Genomic DNA, 23,607 nt, shown 5'->3' on the forward strand with positions numbered 1-23,607 from the left:
CAGTGGCTGTAGTAGGTATATGCGCGGCGAAGCGTGGGAGAGTACCGACCGTTTCTTTCTAACTTCTAACTCGTGCTCTTTCTTACCCGCTCCCCGCCTCACCGCACATACCTACACCGCCCTACAGCCACTGCGGTCAAACTATATCAAGAATATTATCAGAGAGTGGTGTAACCAATGCTTTAATACTCACAGCTTCTTTAAACATTCTGTTTATGTGTATCTGTCAGTTAGAATGTCAAAAAGTTTTGAATAGGCTATCTGACAATCAGAAGTTGTGGCTGAAAACTTGCACAGAAAAAAAAAATTAACCAGTTAAGTTCCCATGTGATATTTGATTGAGGCTATTTTATGTACAAGCTATTGATTTTATGTACAAAGTTATTTTTATTAAAAAAAAATTATATGTACTAGAATAAAGTAATGCGTGAAGCCATATTATAATGAAGACTAAATATCGCTTACTTAAATTCGGCAAATTTTATTTTTATAAGAATAACTACTGAGGCTTAGATTAAGGATTGGTCTCCGCGCGCGCGCTACGACTAGATACCGCCGGCGTACTTGAAAAATGCGGCAACTTATAGTACGCCGAATTCGGCGTACCCAAGCCAGTCGTGTCACAAGCATTGTGTGGAGAGGGTGAACCGATAATTTATAAAGATTTTGAACAAAATCTGAAGTAAAATGCCTATTTGTGTCATAAAACTATTTAAAAATAATACAACAAAAAATAAGAAAGACGCTGGGATCACGTACCATCACTAAGTATCGTATTATTCGAAATTTCTCCTTTACTTCGAAAAATTTTTCTACGAAAATACGACGCCATTCAGTGTTGCCGTATTGCATATCCAAAAAATTACAAGTGGTTGAGGAAATATTTTAGCAATAATTTGAACTTTTTTTTTCAATACTATTACTAACACATGTATAAAAAAGTATAATACAATAATTTATTTCTGTTTAACCATGTTTAACTGACTCATATAATATGTTTTTTTTTTCATTTCCGCTTTTTTACTTTTAAACAACCTTTGTGACTATAGTATAGTAGCGTCGCAAGTGGATTTGAGTCACATGTTCATGGATTCGATTCCCGGCCAGGGCAGGATGAAAAAAATATTTTTCAAACTTCTTTCCAAGATGCCAGATTTCCCATTTATGAGGTAAAATTTATGTAGCTGGCAGCCCAATTCTTCACACACACTAGCGTCTTTACAAATTGCCTAACACACACTACAGAAATGAGTTGCCGCACTCACAGAGCTATTGTTTTTAGGTGGGGCGGTATCTAGTCGTAGCGCGCGCGCGGAGACCAATCCTTAATCTAAGTACTGAGGTTTACATAGTTTTGCCAGTGTATGTGTCATAATAATAATATGATATTTTAAATAATTACATAAAGTGTACATGTGTCATAAATCATAATAATAAGCACTTATAAGTTAGGTATATATATATAAATAATTACATAAGTGTAGTGATTTTATCTATGTGCTATGAATGTAATAAATGTATTTTACAATTTTATTTTTACATAAAGAGCATGTTTATTTTTAAACATATTTAACATTAAATTGTTAAAAAAGTTTAATGAACTAGAATAAATGTAAATTACTAGGGTAATTCGAAAATATGTGTTATTGATTAAAACCACAAACCATTTCAGCCACGGTTTCGCTCGCGTGGGCAAAATTATATTCAAAAGGTAAGTTTTTAATATAGCGCCATCTATTGGAATTTATAAATTTCCTATGCCACTCTCTGGCCTCCTAACTATCCCCAGACGCATAAATCTTCCATAAAATGCTCCATAGCGACTTGAAAGAAAGACAAATAAACATTAGACACCCATCGCATTATTAAATAGATTTAATTAAAATATTACCTGTCTGAAGCACAAGCTATGTACTTATTAATTTAATTTTACATAACTGCATCTTATTGAAGCTAACGTTGATGCATAAATAATAAATATGATGATTTTCCTATCTATGATTCAGATATTTAACCGCATTTGATAAATTTATAAATAAATAATTAACTAATATTGTCTCTCGGCCACGGCTTAGCAATGCTAGTACCAATTTGGATGAAATAAGGGTTGAAAATATTATGTACTTCAAGACCTAGTGTAAACCTTTCATAGGATTCCTATTTTATTTTTTAAAAATTATTGGTTTTCCGCGAGTAAAACCGCGGGGCACCGCTAGTCAAATGACTTAAAAACTATTTGCAGTCCTTTTTACAGTCTTTGAGTGCTTTAATCACTTTAATACAAATATGACGTCTCCTCTGTTCTCTCTGTTTATTAAATTTGGCTCAATTTGCCAGAAAATTGTCAAAATTATCGTCAACTTTCCTTATTAGTTGCGAAATCAAAATTATAATGTGAATTAAATTCCTTGGCTATTAAAATTCTAAATTAACAAGTGTGAATATTCTGGAGTAAATTAATGAGTGAAAATTTGTGAGATGTCTTTAAAAATTCCTACTCAAATAAACGTAACGATAGATGCACATAAACAATGGCTTAGAACTCTGCATGACGCTCAAGAACTAATAGAAAATGATACTGCTCTTCAGGTAATTTGTTATAGAAGCGAATTACTGCGTAAGCCTGTATTATATTATTTTAAAAGATGCGGTCCGCCCCGGCTTGCCCGTGGTACATATTTACGTTTTCTCTCTATAAGAACCATAGTACCTACTTACTAGTATAGGCTATTAAAATTTAAAATACTGATCATTTTTATGTAAGTTATGACCTACCTATAGTTCTTGCGCAGCCTAATTTTCAGGATTTGCTATCAGAATTATTATACCTAAATCCACTTTTTTGAAGTCGCTTCTAAAAATAGAATCTATCCTATCCTATGCTATGCTATGCTATGCTATGCCATGCATGCCATGCCATGCTATGCTATGCTATGCTATCCTATCCCATCCTGCTAATATTATAAATGCGAAAGTTTGTGAGGATGGATGTATTTGTATGTATGTATGTATGTTTGTTACTCTTTCACGCAAATACGATTACAATGATATTATAGAGATAACTTGGATTAAAAGATAGTTTTTATCCCGGAAATACCACGGGAACGGGAACTATGCGGGTTTTTCTTTGAGAACGCGGGCGAAGCCGCCGGTAGAAACCTAGTTAGTCCATAAATAGTAAAACATTAGTACAGTGTTTTTAATAGTAAAACATCTAAATGTAGTTTTGTTCGTTACGCTTTCGCGGCAAAACTACTTAACCGATTTCGATGAAAGGTACAAGGATATATTCGTTTATTGACGAGTATCCATATGGCAAATACAATTTTACAGGAAAAAGCAGCAAAAGGCTTTTGGATAAAAGAGCGAAGATTACCCCCAGAAATTCTAGGAACAACTTATGCAGAGTATTGTGATCTGATAAACAGAATGTACGACGCATATCTCAATAGTGTACATTTGCAGAGAGCACCCTATATCATGGCTATTATTAGTGTGCTCATGAAACGGTAGATATTTAAATATCTTTGTAAAGAAAATTAAGTAATTTTCCTGACTTAAATACCTAAACAGTCGTAACACTAAGAACAGAACTACCACATCATATAAAATGTAGATCTTATCTATACTAATATTATAAGGCTGAAGAGTTTGTTTGTTTGTATGAACGCGCTAATCTCTGGAACTACTGGTCCGATTTGAAAAATTCTTTCGGTGTTAGATAGCCCGTTTATCGAGGAAGGCTAAGGCTAAGGCTATATATCATCACGCTAAGACCAACAGGTGCGGAGCACTGCGAGTAAAACCGCGGAGCGCAGCTAGTATAAAATGTAGATCATATTGGAAATATACGTAACTGCACGACTGGGTTCAAATTAAGTGAGAATAAAGTTGATAACGTTCGCCCCAACAGTAATCGAACTAAAACACAGAAAATTTACTTATAAATGTTGTTGTATTAAGGGCTTGGTCTAGTAGTGCAAACAAATGCATCCTGTCATCCTATATGTATAAATACAAATGTACTAAGGGAAAGTTGCTCCACTTAATTTTTAAAAATTAAATCATTCGTATGCATAATTTAATATTCGTAATAAGTACCAAAAATGACAATTTGAAACAATTTTCGTGAAAATTACACCGGGTGATTTTTTTTTTATCAGTACACAAAATTTGCGAATACTTTCTATTGATATCTTCAACTTCATGTTTATATAACTGATCAACTTTTACAAAGAAATTTGGACGAAATATAAAAAAAATAAGCTTTCCATACAAAATGCATAACTCTATACATTTTTTTCGACCTAAGTTTCTTAGTGAAAGTTGTTCAGTTTAACTAATAAAACGGATAAACAAATTTTGTATATAATAAAAAAAATGTAATGTTTGTGTTAAAAAATTATAAAATAGAAAAATACGCAAATGAAAACAAAAGATATTTATTTCTGACTAGCTTCCGCCCGCGACTCCGTCCGCGCGGATGTCAGTCTTCGCGTCTTCTACAGATTTATTATATTATGTGTAATATATAGATTTATATTGATAAAAAACCTAATAAATCTTTTGCTAGCATTCTGATGCTTTATCGGTTGCACTGGATTTATCTCTTTTTTTTCAATCGCTTGAATGATATAGGATGGGCATAGAAATCTAAATAACAAGACACTAGAAGACGTAAGCGCGCGTGACCTTGTCGCCACTCAGGTGACTTTCACATCACCAGTGTGTTCGTCACAGTTCAGTTGCTATGGAGACGTATGTGTGTAAACATGGTGTGTTTCAGCATTTCCCATTGCGGAAATTCTTCCACAAGTTGTAATTATACTAATAAAGGAATAATATTTCATCCTTAAATATTTTTTTTTAGAAATAATGCCGTTTTTCCTTAAAATTATAGAATATTTACAAGTATTACGAGTGTCACCATAGTAATCGAATTAACAATGAATGACACAGTTTCAACCTTATTGGAGCAAAAAGAAACAAAACGTCTCATATACTTATGGATGTTATTCTAAAATAAACCGTAAATTCGTGCATTAGGATACATATTAAAAAGCTTAATTTAATATTTAAGTTAGTTTTCACTAAAATCAAGTTGTCCAATAAAAGGCATAGTTTACTTGTGTGTATTGTTTAGCTATCGGTTTAAATGTGTTGATTTTGGCGACAGCGGTTTTCATACGAATTATGACATTATAGCACTTCTATGTGTCTTGTTATTTAGATTTCTATGAGGATGGGTCCTTGATGGGCATCGAATGCTGAAGTCTCGAATCAATCAATTCTGACAGTAGGCAATTTATGTAAAATCTTGATAATGGTCCATCATTTTATTTTGCCTAAACGTTACATACTTTTTATATATTCTATTTTTAACGAATTATTCACTCCAGTCCAAACAGCAAATAAGCAGACTTCTGCTTCTGCAACGTTTAGTTGTCCCTGAATTTAGAAAAAATAGTCATGATTCTTATCTATGACAAAAGTGTTATTTTTTGCATTGTATTTCAAATATTAAATTTTTTTTTAACCGCATCTTCCGCATTCATGTCTTTTGCCGGAATTAGACATTTAACTTCTACTAGTCCCATTTTCCCTTTTTGATATGGGAGTGTATAAAGTAAATTTTTTAGATATTTCTCGTTATACTTTTAAAAAGTTATTATTGTCATTTTGCTCATTAGGTAAAGTAATTTCGATATCAGTTTTAAGTTTTTTGATACCTGCAATAATAACGTCATAATCGCCTGCACATACTTATCGATTACACCCTGTATACAATCCACCATCCACATTCATAATGTTTTCCTGTCCTCCTCTCCTTTATGCTGTTCACCGATACATTTGAAATGAGTAAATCTGCTACCACTGAAGGATGTTTCATTGTGATCAGCAAATTTTCACCACTGTTGTCGATTATTTGTTTTTCATTTTTAATCAGCAATTGGGAATCATCAGTTTTATTTTTTGCAGATTGGTGATGTACCCTAACAAAACGTCGAAAAGGGAAAGCATCAACGAATTATCGTTTTCGTCCTCTTTTTTTATTCTTCGCGTCTCTGTTACTTCTGTTTGTTTAGTTCTCAACACCCACTGAATTTTCTATGTTATTGTGATCTTCCATTACTTCTGAGTTTTGATGATGTGATGATAATCCATTCGTTTTAATATTGGTACTTAGAGTTGGTAGACTAAACTAGAAATGGCGGACTAAATTTGTCAGCGCGTCTGTAAGATCAGAATATAAAACCAACATCCTGTATTTAAGTTACAAAATTAATAATCAAACAACATGCCGCTACGTTGAAAATGACTAGAAGAAAAAATTAAAACACCTCGGATCAATTTTGGAGTAAACAAATCATTTTCCCCGTATGGGGATTTCCCCGGATGAACTTGGGAAGTTCAAGTTCTCAATACAAGTTTATATTATATTTCGTATTTCTCAAACGAAAAATAAACATTTTTGGAACTTCAAAAAAATTATATTACCTATAAGAAAATTTATGAGCTTACTTTAGTTTTAAAGAAATATACATCCCTTTACTGACACCCCGTAAAATAAAGAAATTGTTGCCAATCACCTTTGCAATCTATTTGGTTTCATTAACTTTATGTTCGAAGATAATTTTTTTTCTAGTAGTTACACGCGTATTTTTTTCGTTTATTTTCCATATCGAAATCAAATGTTCAAAAATACGAATATTTGCACAAAACTAAGATAAAAATAATCAATTAACAAAAATATTAAATTTAATGAAGTAGAGCAACTTTCACTTCGGTATGAAGGAAAATCGAGCGTAGAGCACACGTCCGAACGCTCCGGCCCAAGGAGCGCGACTAAAGAAATTCGCTAGGATTTTTCCTAATTATTTTAAATATTTTTTTAATATTTAAAGAATTATCAAAATTCAAAAAAATTTTTTTTTAAAGGATTAATACTCATTGGTCTTCAACCAACTCGAATAAATTAATGGAAAAAATAACTTTTAGCAGTATTTATCAATAGATTTTGTAAGGCAAAAAATGGGAAATTTAATGAATTTATAACGTTCTAATTAAGAAAATCATAAGTTTTTCGGCAATTGTATTCAGCAGTTTTTAATAACGACTATATAAGGATAATAATGCGCTGATCAGATTGTGTAAATTGTAATCGGTTGCAACGTAGTGAGTGCACAAACTTAGCTCGAAATGTCTTTGGGGGAAAGAGACTTATCTTGAAGGCCTGATTAAGGTAGCATAAAGTAACTTTATAAATGTGAAAAAATTCACGCGCATTGCGTATATAACACTAATTAATAAACAAGAAAAAAAAATTCAGTTTATCATTTCATTAGCCGGGAAAAAATTGTCAAATAACTTGTTGAAAACGCAATTTTGCTAGACTGCAGCCTTAAATACACGAGCTTTGATGAAAAATACTTTGATCTTTGTTTAGAATCATAAAAATCGTTTCGCATTAGCGTAGTTACAGCACGATTCAAACTTAATGGCGGTTCGGAACATCGGACGATACGATGCGCAAAAAAAATTTGAAGATATTACCGGAACGTGTCGGATATGTGCGCGCTCGTGCATTCGCAGCTAACTCCCGAACCGCCATCAAGTTTGAATCGAACTGTACCTACTAAGCTATACAATTCACCATTTCTTTAGTTCAGTTAAATTATCATGAAAATTTTACACAAAGCGACCATGTTTCTATGACGTCATCTTTTCAGTATGTACGAGCTACGAAATGAGCTAGTCAATTTAATAGTAAATGACTATATTTACGTCGATCAAGCTTTGATAAACACTCGACGGACACCTTTTGATATTCAGGTAATTACTAATTATGTAAAAAATTATAATTTAAAATATAATTTAAAATTATAATTTAAAGGAAAATAAATTTATAATTTAAAGGAAATTAAATTTACGTGAAAATGAAGAGGAAAACTTATTAGGTATAGAAAAACCGAAATTCTAATAAAATTCTCTTTTTAAGAAGCCTTTCTAATCTATTATAATTTTGTGGATAAAAAATATTGGCGTACTCTAAACAACTAAACTTGCAATCGCTTATTAAAAAGGTAGACAAAAATGACAAGTGACGCTATCACATTCATTCAAATTAACACCTTATTTCGTGAAAGTAATGTTCAAAGTCTATTGCTCATTAAAAAACTCTGCCTCATAAATGCAGGCAGAGTATTGCTTCGGACAATTTTTTATTTTTTTAGCGTGATTGTGAATCTATTTATTTATTGTATTTCAATAGAGTGCTCTTACAACTATTTACAGATAGTTATACCATATCATTTACCACTGGAAAGTAGAGAGGACTCGATGGAACAATTGCTTCAAAGGATGTGGGCTGACGCTATAGAGAGGAAGAAGGCACCGCCAAATAAGGTTTCATTAATAATTATTAATCTATTTACTTATACTAGCTGTTCCGGCCAAGTGCTTACTGCTAAGTTCGTATGCTCAAAAAAAATATCAGTTGTCAAATATTTAATATGCGCCATCTATCGGAATTAAAAAATATATGGTGTATGAAACTGCTACACGTAAAGTTAAATAGGGAAGGAATGCAGACTGCTAATACATATTATGTAAATAAATAGTTAAATAAAAAAATGTGTGCGTGTACTAGTGTACACACGTAAGAAGTGAAACTTCTTTATGACCTTATTTAAAAAAAAAATAATTTACTATATGCAACTTTACAGAAATACGTCGAATCACGCATGGTAGGGACAAGAAAAAGATGGCGCGTAACGGAAAAATGTCACGCGTAACGAAAAAATGTTACACTAAATTTTTTTCCAACCCCGATAAAGAAGTTTCACTTCAAAACACCATACATTAGACACGTATTTTCTCGGTTCATTGGTTCATTTTGACTCGAATATAAGTTGTTTAGTAGAGGTCATTTTGTGTGATAAATAAATTATTTTGTATAATGTATTTAAACCTTTCAGACACCTGTCACACCTAATGTCTTTGACGGGGATTTCCCTGTAGAAGATATTGCGCCTAATTTTATTTCAGAGCAACAAATATGCAAAGGTTTGTTATTAATAAATATTGAAAGGCGTTTATATAGCAAATTGATAAGAATAAGTAATTTAGAAGTCTACGTTAGAAATCTGATCCAGTTATGATGAATTTTCTCATATTTACGCATTAAATGTGCGAGAAAATATCCAAAACAAGAACATAATATTATGTACTTAAATAAAAAAAGAGCGTGTGTGCCGAGCACACGTGTCAGAAGTGAAATTGGCAAGATTCAAAGATACCGAAATCGTCGCCTTACTCCATGACGTGATGGTAACGCCATAACGCGACCTTGAAATTTTACTCTCAAAAAATATACCTTATAGTTTTTTAATAATAATATAATAATTACAAATGTGTTTTAGATGAAAGTGTACACACGGTATATTCTGAAGAGTATCTTCAAGCTGTAATAATACAAACACACGAAAGATATAGGTTAGTTCCGTTAATTTTTTTTTCTAGTAACTTATATGTACAATTTTTTGTTTAAGTAAAATAGCACCTAGTAGTAGTAGAAGGAAAGAACAGAACAGATTACAGAACAGAGAAGAACAAAGTAGAAATGAATAGGACAGAACAGAAATGAACTGAACTGAACGACAAATATTGTTACAGGCAGTTTTACGTTGAAGATTTCAAGTCTAAATGCAGAAGAAGAAGGCTATATTTTGCTGATTCCGCCCAAGAGGCTCCGTTTTATTTAAAAAGAGCGGCGGCCATGTTGATTCAGAAAGTTTATCGGTTTGGCAATTTTATTAATAAGAAATGTACAAATATACAAATAAGGTGTCGCTGAAAATCAGCTCTGCAGTGAAAGTCTATGCTTTCACTGTAAAATGCTGAGCGGCATTTTAGCTAGAAGGTTTTAGTAAGTACCTAATTAAGTAGTTTGTACTTAGTAATTAAGTAAGTACTTAATGTACCTGGCCTGCTTTCTAATACACATTTTATTATTATTTTTTTTAAATGTCATATAATACTATCACTAGGCACTAGCGGATATAGCAAAGGTTGTTCTGCCAGGACGATTCTGTTTCTTAGGTTTATAAAAAGTAGTTTATGACCTCCTAGCTTACCGCCCGCGGCTTCGCCCGTTTTGTCTAAAACCTAATAAATTATATACTTAAACCTTCCTCTTGAATCATTCTATTTAAAAAAACCGCATCAAAATCAGTTGCGTAGTTTTAAAGATTTAAGCATACAAAGGGTCATAGGGACAGAGAAAGACATTATCAGACCTAACGAATTTATACTGTGGTCATGTCCCCTGTGATTCAGGACTGCGTGTTCCATCGCGATACGTGCTGCACTAGTTACTGTGTACTTCAATATTCATATTTTTTTCTAGAAAATATATGCTTATCAAAAGGCAACGGATTCTCGAGTATAGAAGAGATGTATTATTAGGCTTGGTGTCAGATCCGTTTCAACTACACATGAGTTTCGAAGAAGAAAATAATAAGGTATGTTATCTATATACTTACTAATATTATAAAGCTGAAGAGTTTGTTTGTTTCTTTGAACGCGCTAATCTCAGGAACTACTGGCCCGAATTGAAAATTCTTTCGGTGATAGACAGCCCATTTATCGAGGAAGGCTATTCATACTAATATTATAAATGCGAAAGTAACTCTGTCTGTCTGTCTGTTACTCAATCACGCCTTAACTACTGAACGAATTTGCATGAAATTTGGTATAGAGATATTTTGATACCCGAGAAAGGACATAGGATAGGTTTTATCCCGGAAATCCTACGGGAACGGGTTTTTCTTTGAAAACGCGGGCGAAGCCGCGGGCGGAAAGCTAGTAGTAGGCTATATATCATCGCGATAAGACCAACAGTAGCGGAGCACTGCGGGTGAAACCGCGGGGCGCAGCTAGTAATTTATATATATATTAATAACTAAAATAAGATCAGCTATTGCAGTTGGTAACAAACAAAATACTCAACTTTATTAGTAAGTACCTAGTTAAATAAGTTTATTTTTAGAAATGTATTTTTTCACAGATGTACGAAAGAAAGCGGAATATTTGTATGAAGATAAAAGAAACGTACATGAAGGATTTTAATCAAGAGAAGACGAGACTAGTCGTTTTTAAAAAGGACAATCAAATAGATGATATAACTGAACAAATTCAAACGTGGTTTAAAGAATGGTTGGTGATGAATTTGTATGTCTGTAATGTAATTATGTACTAGCTGTATATAAATAAATATTTCAGGACAATTTTCACACACGGCACGATCTGATCCCATACTAAGCTTTCGCTTTTGTTATGGGAACCAGATAGCTGATAAACATATATATATATATAATTTTAAATAAATACTTATATAGATAATTAACACCCAGACACAGGGCAAACATCACACAAATATTTGCTCTGCGTGGGAATTGAACCCACGCCCTCGGCCCTCTGGCTTGGAAGGCAGGGCCACTACCAACCAAGCCAACCGGTCAGTCGCTAATACATATTATCTATATTCAATTGTATATATACCTACAATAACAAAATCTTTAGTCTCAATAAAATCTTATAGGTATTATGGCTATGGCTTTTTCCCCGACTACCCTTACGAAATAGAGGGTGGTACTGTCATGGTGATCCGTGGTGATTATCCCACTATTGATGAAAAAGTTGAAGAAGACGAGAAATATAACGCCAGTGTAAAGGGAAAAACTAAGGAGATGGTAGCTTCAACTTATTTACTTTAGTATTTTCTCTTTCATATTACCGTGCATTTACATCAAACGAGCGAATGCTCATTCTAACGCCACTATATCAAATTATTTTAGTGTAAACAGGCGTAGAGCATTCTTTCGTTGTTCTTAGTGCGTTCGAAATGATTCTATGCAATGTTCTAACGGTGCATTTAGACCAAACAAACATAGAGCTAGAGCAAGATTTCGTGATCTTTTAGTGTAAGCAAAAATTCGTATTCAGTGTTGTTCAGTATTAGAACATTGCCTTTTGTAACGCACTAAAAACAACGAAAGAACGCTCTACGGCTGTTTACACTAAAATAATTTGACATAGTAGGGTTAGAATGAGCATTACCTCGTTTGATGTAAACGCACTGTTATAGAAGTAGATTTTAAATGTGATTTATTCATTATTATTATTGACCCAACGTTTCGCACACATTACAGTTTTTAATCAGTCTTATTTTGTAAACTTATTACTTTATAAAAATGAATCAGAGATATATTTCATCTTCTAATGAAAGGGACTAACTAGGATGAAGATAAAATAAAAAAACGCAGAATTTTTCAAAATTTATTAATTTGATGGCACACCAATAATAAATACAAGTAACATTAATTCAATGAGCATAACATTATAAATTAGTAATTCATTAATACATAAAACATATACATCTATTCCTACACCTAAATGTACACCTACAGTTACACTTTTACATTTATCTAGCAATATTATTTTTTACATACAAAGTAAAATTTAACGTTTAGTGACTATTTTCTACATATCCAACCTTTAAATCAATGTCCATTTGTCCAATGATTCCTAAAGCAAAAATAAGAAGATAAGAATTACTATCAGAATCTGTATTCTTAATTAATTGTTACGAACATTAAATACAATTAAACAATAATCTAGATTGGAACTTATAAATTTTATAATTAAATAAAAATACAGTTAAAAGCGGAGAAGAAGCAAGCGAAAATAGACGCGTTACTTAAAGAAGAAGCAGATAGAGAACAGAAGAAGAAAGAAGAAGAACAGCTGTTCAAACTGCGTTGTAACCCGCAATCCGACCCTGGATATAAGCCAATGACGTCACAATATATGGGAGATGTAGTTGAGGTAATGTGAAAAGAAAGGAAAAAAAGGATGGGTTAGAAATTCGGTATATATATCTATACTAATATTATAAAGTTTGTTTGATTGAACGCGCTAATCTCAGGAACTACTGGTCCGATTTGAAAAATTCTTTCGGTGTTGGATAGCCCATTCATAGACTATATATCATCACGCTAAGACCAATAGAAACGGAGCCACGCGGGTGAAACCGCGGACCGCAGCTAGTCTCTTGTCTTGTGTCTTGTTTGAAGTTATACTTCTCCGAAACGGCTGTACCGAATTTCAAGAATTTTTTTATAAACTTTAGCCGTTTTATTACAAACACGGACTAACTACAAACCGGGACTAAAAGTTAAATCGTATTGCAAAACACGTTTTTGCGTTAAACCATAGTCAAGGACTGTAGATAAGGACACTAAAGTTACACCGTGATTTTATGGTCTGGGTTTAAACCAGATTTATTTAAGTTTTTGTCGGTCGGTAGTTTACATTTTTATATCCTGCCTAGGCACTTCAAAAGTACCAAGCAGCATGGTCGATTTACGATGACTTTCCCCCCTCCGAAAATCCTGATGCATTTTTCGGTTACATGCAAGTAATAATGACGGAAGATATTATGGACCAAATGCATGTGGATTGCAGGAAATATGTCGATGAGCTTATGAGGTATCTTCTGTTTTAATACCTTTCAAATAAAAAATAAATAAATACGAAATATACCTACCTACTTACCTTTATTGATACAGAATGTACCAAATTTGGTGTAGGTATTACCATCACTAAATAGTATAAAACAAAGTCGCTTTTCGCCGTCTTTGTGTCTGTATGCTTAGATCTTTAAAATAACGCAACAGATTTTGATGTTTTTTTTTTTTAATAGATAGAGTGATTCAAGAGGAAGGTTTTAGTATACAGGGTGTCCCAAAAAGTAGTGATGAACGGAAGCTGGGAGGTAGAGGACCTAGAGAGCTATCCGAATCACCCCCATGTATGTTATGCGATTTTTCGTATTTTCGGAGTTATGACATTTTTTTCAATTTTTCATCTATCGCTGAGTACGATGAGATTTTTATTTATGGTGACGTGACTTATTGCGCTAGATGCTTGATTTTTTTTTGTGTGGTAAGCTGAAAGATAGGCCAATTCAGTATGGTAACATTTACTATCGTTAGATCTTCGAATGGAATAAAAAAAGAATTAAATGCCAAGAAAGATAAAATTACCCAGTATGTTCACAACTTCAAGGGCCCATAAAAAAATAAAATCACATAAAAAAAGTTTTCCATTTGGCTTTTAAAAACTCGCTCTATCTATCAGGTAGCTACCCTAAAAATTTCATTTTATTATTCAGAAGGCTTCAATCGAAAAATTGAAATCTAAATGTGGTAAGTGCAAAAATTTTATTAACATGATGATCATTAAAACCAAATTAAAACCCATAAATAGGTGTTTAATTACCAGAAATTTTTAAAATAACCCCGCTGTTGCTCAATGCAAGTGCGACATCACCGTAAAAAGTTGTCTTTTAAATGTCTGAATGCCCTTTTATCATTTTTAATGGTTTCTTCTGCTACTATCTTAGATCATTAAGTAATGGATAACACACGCAGGCGTTTCCCCTTTTGCCGAGGTATAAGATTATTCGAATCGAAAAATCTTATGCTTTCATAAAAACTACTTGCGTAATCGATTACGAACACTCTGCGTATTCGTAAAACATCGAAAGGACGTCTGCGAGTGCTCCGCTAAAAATGCCGTTTTGCACTGTCAAGTCTTGCAGAAGCAATTCAAACATGTCGAATATTAAAAAAGATGGAATAACCTTTCATTTGTGTATATTTTTTTATTTTTTTAACGTACATTTCTAATTAAATGCAATTTCTAATAATCGTCGATGTATCGTTTAGCGATATGATCAAGACAAATAATCGAGTCATGTGTGTACTCGATCATTGATGCGGCCTCACGAGACTATCATGGAAAGAAAATATACAAATTTAATCTTTATGAACTAAGCGATAAAGTTGAATTTAGAACGCGATATTGAACCGCACTCCCCACGAGACTATAAAGTGATGTAGCGAGACTATCTTGAAGAGAAAATATACAAATTTAATCTTTATGAACTAAGCGATAAAGTTGAATTTAGAACGCGATATTGAACCGCACTCCCCACGAGACTATAAAGTGATGTAGCGAGACTATCTTGAAGAGAAATTCAAATTTAATCTTTATGAACTTAGTGATAGAGTTGAATTTAAAAACTCGTCGCTTAAAAGGTCGTTAATTTTTACGACTTTCTTAGTGACGGACTGCTTTTAACTTGAACGTCGATAAAAAAATATTTTTCTAAGTATAATTTGAAATGAGATGAGAATTAATCTTTATTATATTAAAATTTTACACAACTGCATAAAAAGGAGTATAATGTTTATTTTGTAAGTCTTGTATATTTATTAAAATTTACGCTCGGTTACTTTTAACTGGCAGAACATTTTAATGGTACGGAACCCTTCGTGCGCGAGTCCGACTCGCATTTAGCCGTTTTTTTGTAATGTTAATCTTGTAACCTTTCTATTATGTAATCTTTACTAATATTATAAAGCTGAAGAGTTTGTTTGTTTGTTTGTTTGTTTGAACGCGCTATTCTCGGGAACTACTGGTCCGATTTGAAAAATTCTTTCGGTGTTAGATAGCCCATTTATCGAGGAAGGTATATATCATCACGCTACGACCAACAGGAGTGGAGCCACGGGGGTGAAACCGCGCGGAGCAGCTACTTTATTTATATGTATGTACGAATATTGCGTATATTTCAGATTTACAAAAAATCCTGCTTTAAGGCTAAGGTGGATTGAATGCTGTGGGAGAAAATCAGAATGGACACCTCGGTACAGAAATAATAAAAATTTCTGGACCGATATTTATTTTATTGAATATAATATGTGATGTGTTGAATAAATACATATTCAAATACAAATAAAATGGCGTTTTATTGTTTTTTCATATGCATATAATAATGATGAAAACGTTACAAATGACCTGTGTAGTATTTTTTATGAATATAATATTAATGTTATTTCTAATTTCAACAAAATTATTATTTTTGTAATATCGATATGGTTACATCCCTTTAGAGCGATTGTATTATTACGTATATGTATAGAGATTTTTCTGTGTAATCGATGTATGTGTGCAAAAACATGCTAGTCTGTCCATTTTGTAATAGTTTGAGTTTGTAAAGACACAAATTATTTTTGCGAATGTGTGATTGTGTTTCAAAGTGTGAGTTACCCTCCCCGCACCAAAACCGGCAGAAAGTTTAGTTAGAACATTTGCCAGCGTGCTCCATCCATTACTTAATGATCTAAGGCTACTATGAATTTCCGGGTTATTTCGTCCAAATTGTAGCATTCTCTCAAGTAGCCGAGGTCTTTTTAGTATCCCCATTGAAACAAATCAATGGGGTTTAGGTCGAGGGACCGTGCAGGCCAGGCTTTAAGGCAGGCGTCACCAGCGCATGCGCAGGCTGCAACGACCAATCCATCTTTCAGGGTATCTTTGCCCTTTAGCCTGGCCTCGACGGTCCCCGGACATAAACCCTATTGATTTTTTTCCGTGGGGATACTACAAAGACGAGAGACTGCCACAATTTGAACGAAATAACCTGGAAATTCATAGTAGCAGAAGAAACCATTAAAAATGATAAAAGGGCATTCAGACATTTAAAAGACAACTTTTTACGGTGATGTCGCACTTGCACTGAGCAATAGCGGGGTCATTTTAAAAATTTCTGGTAATTAAACACCTTGTTATTGGTTTTAATTTGTTTTTATTAATCATCATGTTAATTCAATTTTTGCACTTACCTCATTTAGATTTCAATTTTTCGACTGAAGCCTTCTGAATAATAAAATGAAATTTTCAGGGTAGCTACCTGATAGATAGAGCAAGTTTTTAAAAGCCAAATGGAAAACTTTTTTTATGTGATTTTATTTTTTTACGGGCCCTTGAAGTGGAGAACATACTGGGTAATTTTATCTTTCTTGGCATTTTAATTCTTTTTTTTATTCCATTCAAAGATCTAACGATAGTAAATGTTACCATACTGAATTGGCCTATCTTTCAGCTTAGCACACAAAAAAAATCAAGCACCTTCCGCAATAATTGACGTCACCATGAGTGAAAATATCACCGTACTCGGCGATAGGTGAAAAATTGAAAAAAACGTCATAACTCCGAAAATACGAAAAATCGCATAACATACATGGGGGTGATTCGGATAGCCCTTTAGGTCCTCTACCTCCCAGCTTCCGTTCATCACTACTTTTTGGGACACCCTGTATAATTTAAATCGGTTAATCAAGTCGAGATGTCTGAAGTAACAAGTCCAAAAAAATCCATTTGAGAACCTCCCTTTTTCTGAAGTCGGTTGAAAAATCAGGGACAAACGGTTTTGTTTGATCAATTATCCAACCTATTATATAATTTAAAAAAATTACACCTGTGTAAATAATTGGCAAATGCAAATTTACCACCTGTTTAAATATAGCATCTTTTTAGATAAGTTTAAAAATAAATTATGAACAGTTTTGTTATTTATTTAAGCATTTATTTATGTAGATATTTATATGTCTTACGACTATGTATAATGCATAATCTAAAGTAGTTGTAAATAGGAAATATTTGTTTTTTTTTTTTTTTGTTTGTCAGTTACGATTTCATTTAATAACTATTTGACTGATTTTAATAATTATTTTACCATTGGAAAGCCTTTACCAATCAAATAACAATTGTTTAATTTGTGATGTCGTCTCACCCAACGGTGAATTAATAAATAAATAAAATATTATTTAAAAAACTTCAAAGAATATAAAATTTCGATTTTGAGTCAGGATTCAAACCCGATTCCTTCGCCTTAACTTAAGGCGAAGGCCGTTTTCTACTAATTAAAAATTATAAATTGTGTTTAATAAAACTAAAAATTTTAAAATGTCATCAGGTTAGATTTGAAGCTCTTGATAAAAGCACAACAACAAATGTACAAGGCAGTGGGTTGGAAGTTTCCCAAACTTGGAGCAAGGAAGAAACCGAAGCCGCCACCGGTTCCCAAACCGCTTAAAATTGATAATAATATGTTGGAAGGTTTTGAGGTTAGAATAGTTTATGTATGTGCCGGATACACGTGTCAGAAGTGAAACTCCTTTGGATTCAAAGATACCAAAATCGTCGCCAATCCATGACGTGGCTGTATTGCCATGACGCGACCTTGAAATTTTACGCAAAGCGCCTAAAGAAGTTTCACTTCAAATATGTTTGTTTTTGTAGCGTATGAACATTATAATTATTAGTATTTAGTGTAGATAATATAAAGAAAAATAAATGGAATTTTTACTTGAAGGAGTTTTTTATTTTAACATATACTTTCGATACTAATATTATGGATATTTCTTTGTTTGTTTGTTGTCCATATACAATTTTCAGTTGTTGATATTTTTTAACACGGTTCACCTGTATGTTTGTATGTAACGGAGTCGTCCTTTAGACTCGATTTTGACCCACTTTAAAACGGACAGATTTAATTCAAACTTTGTACACTTATCAAGGATCGGTGATAATTATTATACAATAATTTCATGAGGTTGCGTGTTTTTTTTACTATATTATTATTTGTTTTTTAACCCTTTAATGCGAGTGTAAGTAGTAATAGTTATTAATAGTTTCTTGTGTAGAAAATCTTGAATAAAGTTTTTTTTCAGGCACTTTTTGATCATGACCTAATTTCAAAACCGACTTGCAAGATAAGGGATATTGTTGGTGATTTGAAATATGGCGTCTATGAGTTTAATGTGAAAGACCCGGACGCTAAGTAATTAATCTTTTTTACAGTTTTCTTTATGTAGCAAGAGTAGTTGCGTCTATGAAACGTATGTATTTGCATTTTGACAAATTTCAGCAGTGAAAATACTTTGAAAAAATTAATATCACATATTTTTCATTTTTGCAACTGAATTTTTTTCACTGGAATTTTTTAGCAAATTTATCAGCCTTGATCCGATTGCTTCTTAGCCTACAAGCAAAATAATTCATTATTTTGTGTTTTAATAAAGGTCAAATATTTGACTAAACAAATCTATAGGTACTTAATATTATAAAGTTGAAGAGTTTGTTTGTTTGAACGCGCTAATCTCAGGAACTACAGTGCCGATTTGAAAAATTATTTCGGTGATAGATAGCCCATTTATCGAGGAAGGTTATAGGCTATAATATTAATATATCATCACGCTAAGACCAACAGGAGCGGAGCAATGCTGGTATTACCGCGGGGTACAGCTAGTCATTCATATTTTGACCAAGGTTCCCCACACCCGGCTATGGCGATATTCGTAGACGTTTAACCCTCTCCTGCGTGTTCGGGTGTGGCACACCCGGCGCGGTGAGGAATAAAGCTGTGATGCTAATTTCACTAAACAAATAAATATTTTAATCAAGGTTCCCCACACCCGGCTACGGCGATATCCGTAGACGTTTAACACTTTCTTGTGTGTTCGGGTGTGGCACACCCGGCGCGGTGAGGAATAAAGCTGTGATGTTACTGGGCCCAGCGCGGAACGGGAAGTCGTTTTTGGTGGACGCTGTGTGCGGTGAACTAAGTGATTGTTCCTCTAATTATTTTGCTAAAATAATTATTTTTAACAAAAACGAATCAGCCCCTAAAATGTCAGATCAAGACCAAAATTTTAAAAAGGACGACACGCACAAACTTTTAAATAAAAAAAAAACATCAAAATCGGTTCAGCCAGTCGAAAGTTTTCAGGAAACAAACACAAAAAAATACAGCCAAATGATAACCACTTCCTTTTTGAAGTTGGTTGGTTAAATGTTATGTCTAGTTATAATTTTGTAAAATTGTTCATAAAACTTAAAGAAAACTGACTTTCTGAAAATCAAAAACGCATACTTTTTTTTCTAGACGCCGTGAAAATCGACATAACTCCCGAAGTTTTTAGCGCGCAATTTGACAGGCCGTCGAAAGTTTTGACAGATGTATTTTTGGCGGCAAGGGTCTTCCAGCCAGCTGTAATTTATATGAGGAACATTGAAAGAGTATTTTGTAAAAAGGTTATAATATTGCATCACTTAAAACTTAAAAAGTAATAATTATTATGATGAAAAAAAAATATGAAACTATTCGTATATTTGTGGTATACTTACCTACCTACTATTTGCAAAATGACTAATATCCAGTCGTATAAATTTATAATTATTGAAAATTGTATACATACCTTTTATGAATATCAATTTCTACATTCAAAAAAAGTGTAAGATGGCTACATTATTAATACCACTGCACTGATATTATAATACTGTAAGATACCTATATACATTTTGCATTTTGAGAATAATCAATATTATGTATGTATACTTACAACATGTTTGTATGCTTTTTGAAGTAAGTATATCTATTTAATTAATAAATAATTTAAGTATTTTAGGTTGCTCCAGAAGATAAATATTTGCAAGCGAAAACTTTAAAAGCGTCTCTAACGAAGCTTCTCAAGCAAATGTCGCCAGATGACAAAATTATATTTATTGGTGGGTTTATTTCATTTAAATTCTTTGTAAATAAATACTTAAAAAAATTGCGAAAGATGTATCGAAATCAGTTAAGTAATTGATCAGTTTATTTCAAACATACTAGAAATGTAATATTTTCTCTTCGCAGTTTATATAGAGTATAGACTGACCGGTTGGCTTGGTAAGTAGTGGCCCTGCCTTCCAAGCCAGAGGTCGTGGGTTCGATTCCCACTCTGGCCAAATATGTGTGTGATGATGTTTGATCTGTGTCTGGGTGTAAATTGTCTATCTAAGTATTTATTTAAAATTATATATGTACGTTTATCAGTCATCTGGTTTCCATAACACAAGTGAAAGCTTAGTATGGGACATCGTGCCGTGTGTGAAAATTGTCCTGAAATATTTATTTATATTTTATTATTTCTAGCCACATGTTCCAACCCAATGTCTGCACAAGCAAAACCGATGGTTTCTATCTTTAACGAAGTCATCCTAGTGCCAAGAACGGATTATAACAGTTTGAGACTGTTCTTCTATGAAAGATTTCAAAAGTGAGACCCTTCCTTAATAATTTAGAAGCGTTTGAAACTTCATGATGTATATTTTCATACATTATGACTGTCATTTTAACTTACAGATAAGCTAAACAGAATATATCTGTAAGTGGTGAAACTGGTCATAAGATTAATTAAAAAAAACATAACTGCAAGTTTTAACTATCATATACACCTAAGGATATAAGAATTTTGTTTTGTTATGTTATTTATTTGTAAATTAAATAGTTTTTAAGAATTACTGTAAGTATACTAAATATACCTATCCATAATGATATTTTTTATTCATATAATATTAAAAAGCATTCCTTTGATCATTATTTTTTTTATTCCGTTCACCCTAATTTTACGATATTAAATTTTATTATTAGACATTTCATACATTTCTTTCATCTCGTCATACTTTTTATATACATCTTAATATATATAAATCTCGTGTCACAATGTTTGTCCTCAATGGACTCCTAAACCACTTAACCGATTATAATAAAATTCGCACACCATGTGCAGTTCGATCCAACTTGAGAGATAGGATAGTTTAAACATGTAGGTACCACGGGCGAAGCCGGGGCGGACCACTAGTATTTATATATTTTTACAGAATTCGCAGTATGCCCAGAGATTACTGCGTGCAATCGCTCGCGCAGGTACTGCAAGGCTACGGCTTTGGCTTGATCATGGAACTGTATGATACTGTTATCAATGCTGAGAGGATTGTAAGGTATTTATTCATTTTCATTTAGAAATTAAAGACTTTAACGGTTGTTAAATGCGATTTATTCATTATATTATTATTATTATCCCGATGTTTCGCACACGTTGCAGCGAGCGTGGTCACGGGATAATAATATATTATATAATGAACTAGCTTTCCGCCCGCGGCTTCACCCGCTTTGTCTAAAACATAATAAATTATATACTAAAACCTTCCTCTTGAATCACTCTATCTATTAAAAAAACCGCATCAAAATCCGTTGCGTAGTTTTAAAGATTTATAGGGACATAGGGACAGAGAAATCGACTTTGTTTTATACTATGTAGTGATATCACGCGTTTAAAATCCGTTTAAGTCTGAAAATCAGTATAATATAAATGAAACAAAAGACTCCTTTTAAAGACAAAAAACTGTTGTTAAAATATTTATGATCAGGCCCATTTTATTTTTCTTTACTCATATTTTTCCTATCTTTTCAGATTAAATGTCACACCGCTGACAGCTATGGAGTTTTTAGGACCTCTCATTGAAATGGGTGTTGAAGCTACGAGCGAAGCAGTAAGTTTCTTTTTAATATTATAAAGTAAATATTTTTCTGTGAGTTACGCCAACGGATCCCTCATACATCGCTGGGTCGACGGTTCGCACGGGAACGTGATACGAACGCTAGCGAATTCCTTTGGCGCGACGTAATTTTAAGTTCTCTTGTTAAATTAGTTTAGTATAATATTCATTAATATTTAGTACTTGCGTCGTGCAAGACATATTCAAGACGTATTTTTATAGTAAATTCGAGTTTTTTTTGGGGACTCCGGCTGTGTGAAAAATAATTTGTGTGTTTGTTAGAGACCACAGGAACAACTGAAACACAAAATAAAACAATATGTTAGAAAATATAAGTATAATATAAATAATTGAAGTTAAAGTTACTTTACCATTGAACATTTAAGGGTTATGTTAAAAATATAATATGGTATTACCAGAAAACAATTTATCTAAACACAGTCTAACTTTAAACCAGGGATCGGTCACTTTAATAGTTGTCTATGTGAAATACGACAAAACCAGATTAATGAGAACCCGCGCTTAAAGTTAAACCCTGACTAAAGTTTTTTTTTGGTAAGACATATAGATTTTAGATAAGGCATCTAACTTAATTTAAATACGATTTTTTGTTGGTCATATATTTGAAAATTTTATTAGTCGACCAATCAGAAATCAGCTAGTTAAAATATTTTTTTAGTAAGTGATTAGTCTCAATAACCAATGGTTTTGAGACAAATAAAACAATCTACACAGGATTAAAATATTTTTTTATTACAGGAATATCAAGAATATGTCAACTTCTTTATCACCAACTCACCCTTGGCCACGAAAAGGCAGAAGTACGAAATAATGAATCAAGTGCGAGCCGCGTTTTATGAGAAAATGGAAAAGAAGAAAGAGAAAGAAAAATCATGAAATAGGATATATTATTAGCACAAGCCCGCAGCTTCATTAGAAAAATACCCTATATTTTAATATGTACTAGCTTACCGTCCGCGGCTTCGCCCGCTGTGTCTAAAACTTAATAAATTATTTACTAAAACCTTCCTCTTGAATCACTCTATCTATTAAAAAAAATTGGTTGTCTGTAAAGTCGGTTTACTGACGATAGTTGAACGTGACAACGTCCGATTGTGCTTCTTTGTCGCTCGTTCCGCGCTCTCGCTTGCACTTCAAGCCTTACATGGAACGCCTCAGAGCGAGGTAACGCCGCATGAGTCATGTTTTTTCGTGCGTGCAGCCGGCTCTATCGAATTATAAGACGTTGTCACGTCAAAAAAACCGCATCAAAATCCGTGGCGTATATAGGGACAGAGAAAGCGACTTTGT

At 33.0% G+C, this 23,607-nt stretch overlaps 1 protein-coding gene across 1 annotated transcript; it reads left to right on the forward strand.

Annotated features, from left to right (window-relative positions):
* The first annotated feature begins 1,952 nt into the window (after positions 1-1,952).
* On the forward strand, positions 1,953-23,240 carry LOC149475478 (dynein regulatory complex subunit 11-like). The gene is made up of 21 exons (XM_089713276.1): positions 1,953-2,589; positions 3,334-3,509; positions 7,731-7,833; positions 8,296-8,406; positions 8,979-9,066; positions 9,423-9,495; positions 9,676-9,801; positions 10,409-10,523; positions 11,069-11,217; positions 11,603-11,753; positions 12,721-12,888; positions 13,394-13,551; positions 17,888-18,038; positions 18,645-18,754; positions 19,378-19,538; positions 19,859-20,007; positions 20,382-20,481; positions 20,891-21,014; positions 21,619-21,738; positions 22,212-22,290; positions 23,056-23,240. The coding sequence occupies exons 1-21, from the start codon at positions 2,479-2,481 to the stop codon at positions 23,191-23,193; spliced, it is 2,661 nt and encodes an 886-aa protein (XP_089569402.1). The 5' UTR covers positions 1,953-2,478; the 3' UTR covers positions 23,194-23,240.
* The last annotated feature ends 367 nt before the right edge of the window (positions 23,241-23,607 follow it).

The sequence above is a fragment of the Colias philodice genome, chromosome 30 (assembly GCF_061535455.1).
Source record: "Colias philodice isolate Cphi_HAF_F1 chromosome 30, ilColPhil1 Martin Lab GWU primary, whole genome shotgun sequence".
Taxonomy (NCBI): Eukaryota; Metazoa; Arthropoda; class Insecta; order Lepidoptera; family Pieridae; genus Colias; species Colias philodice.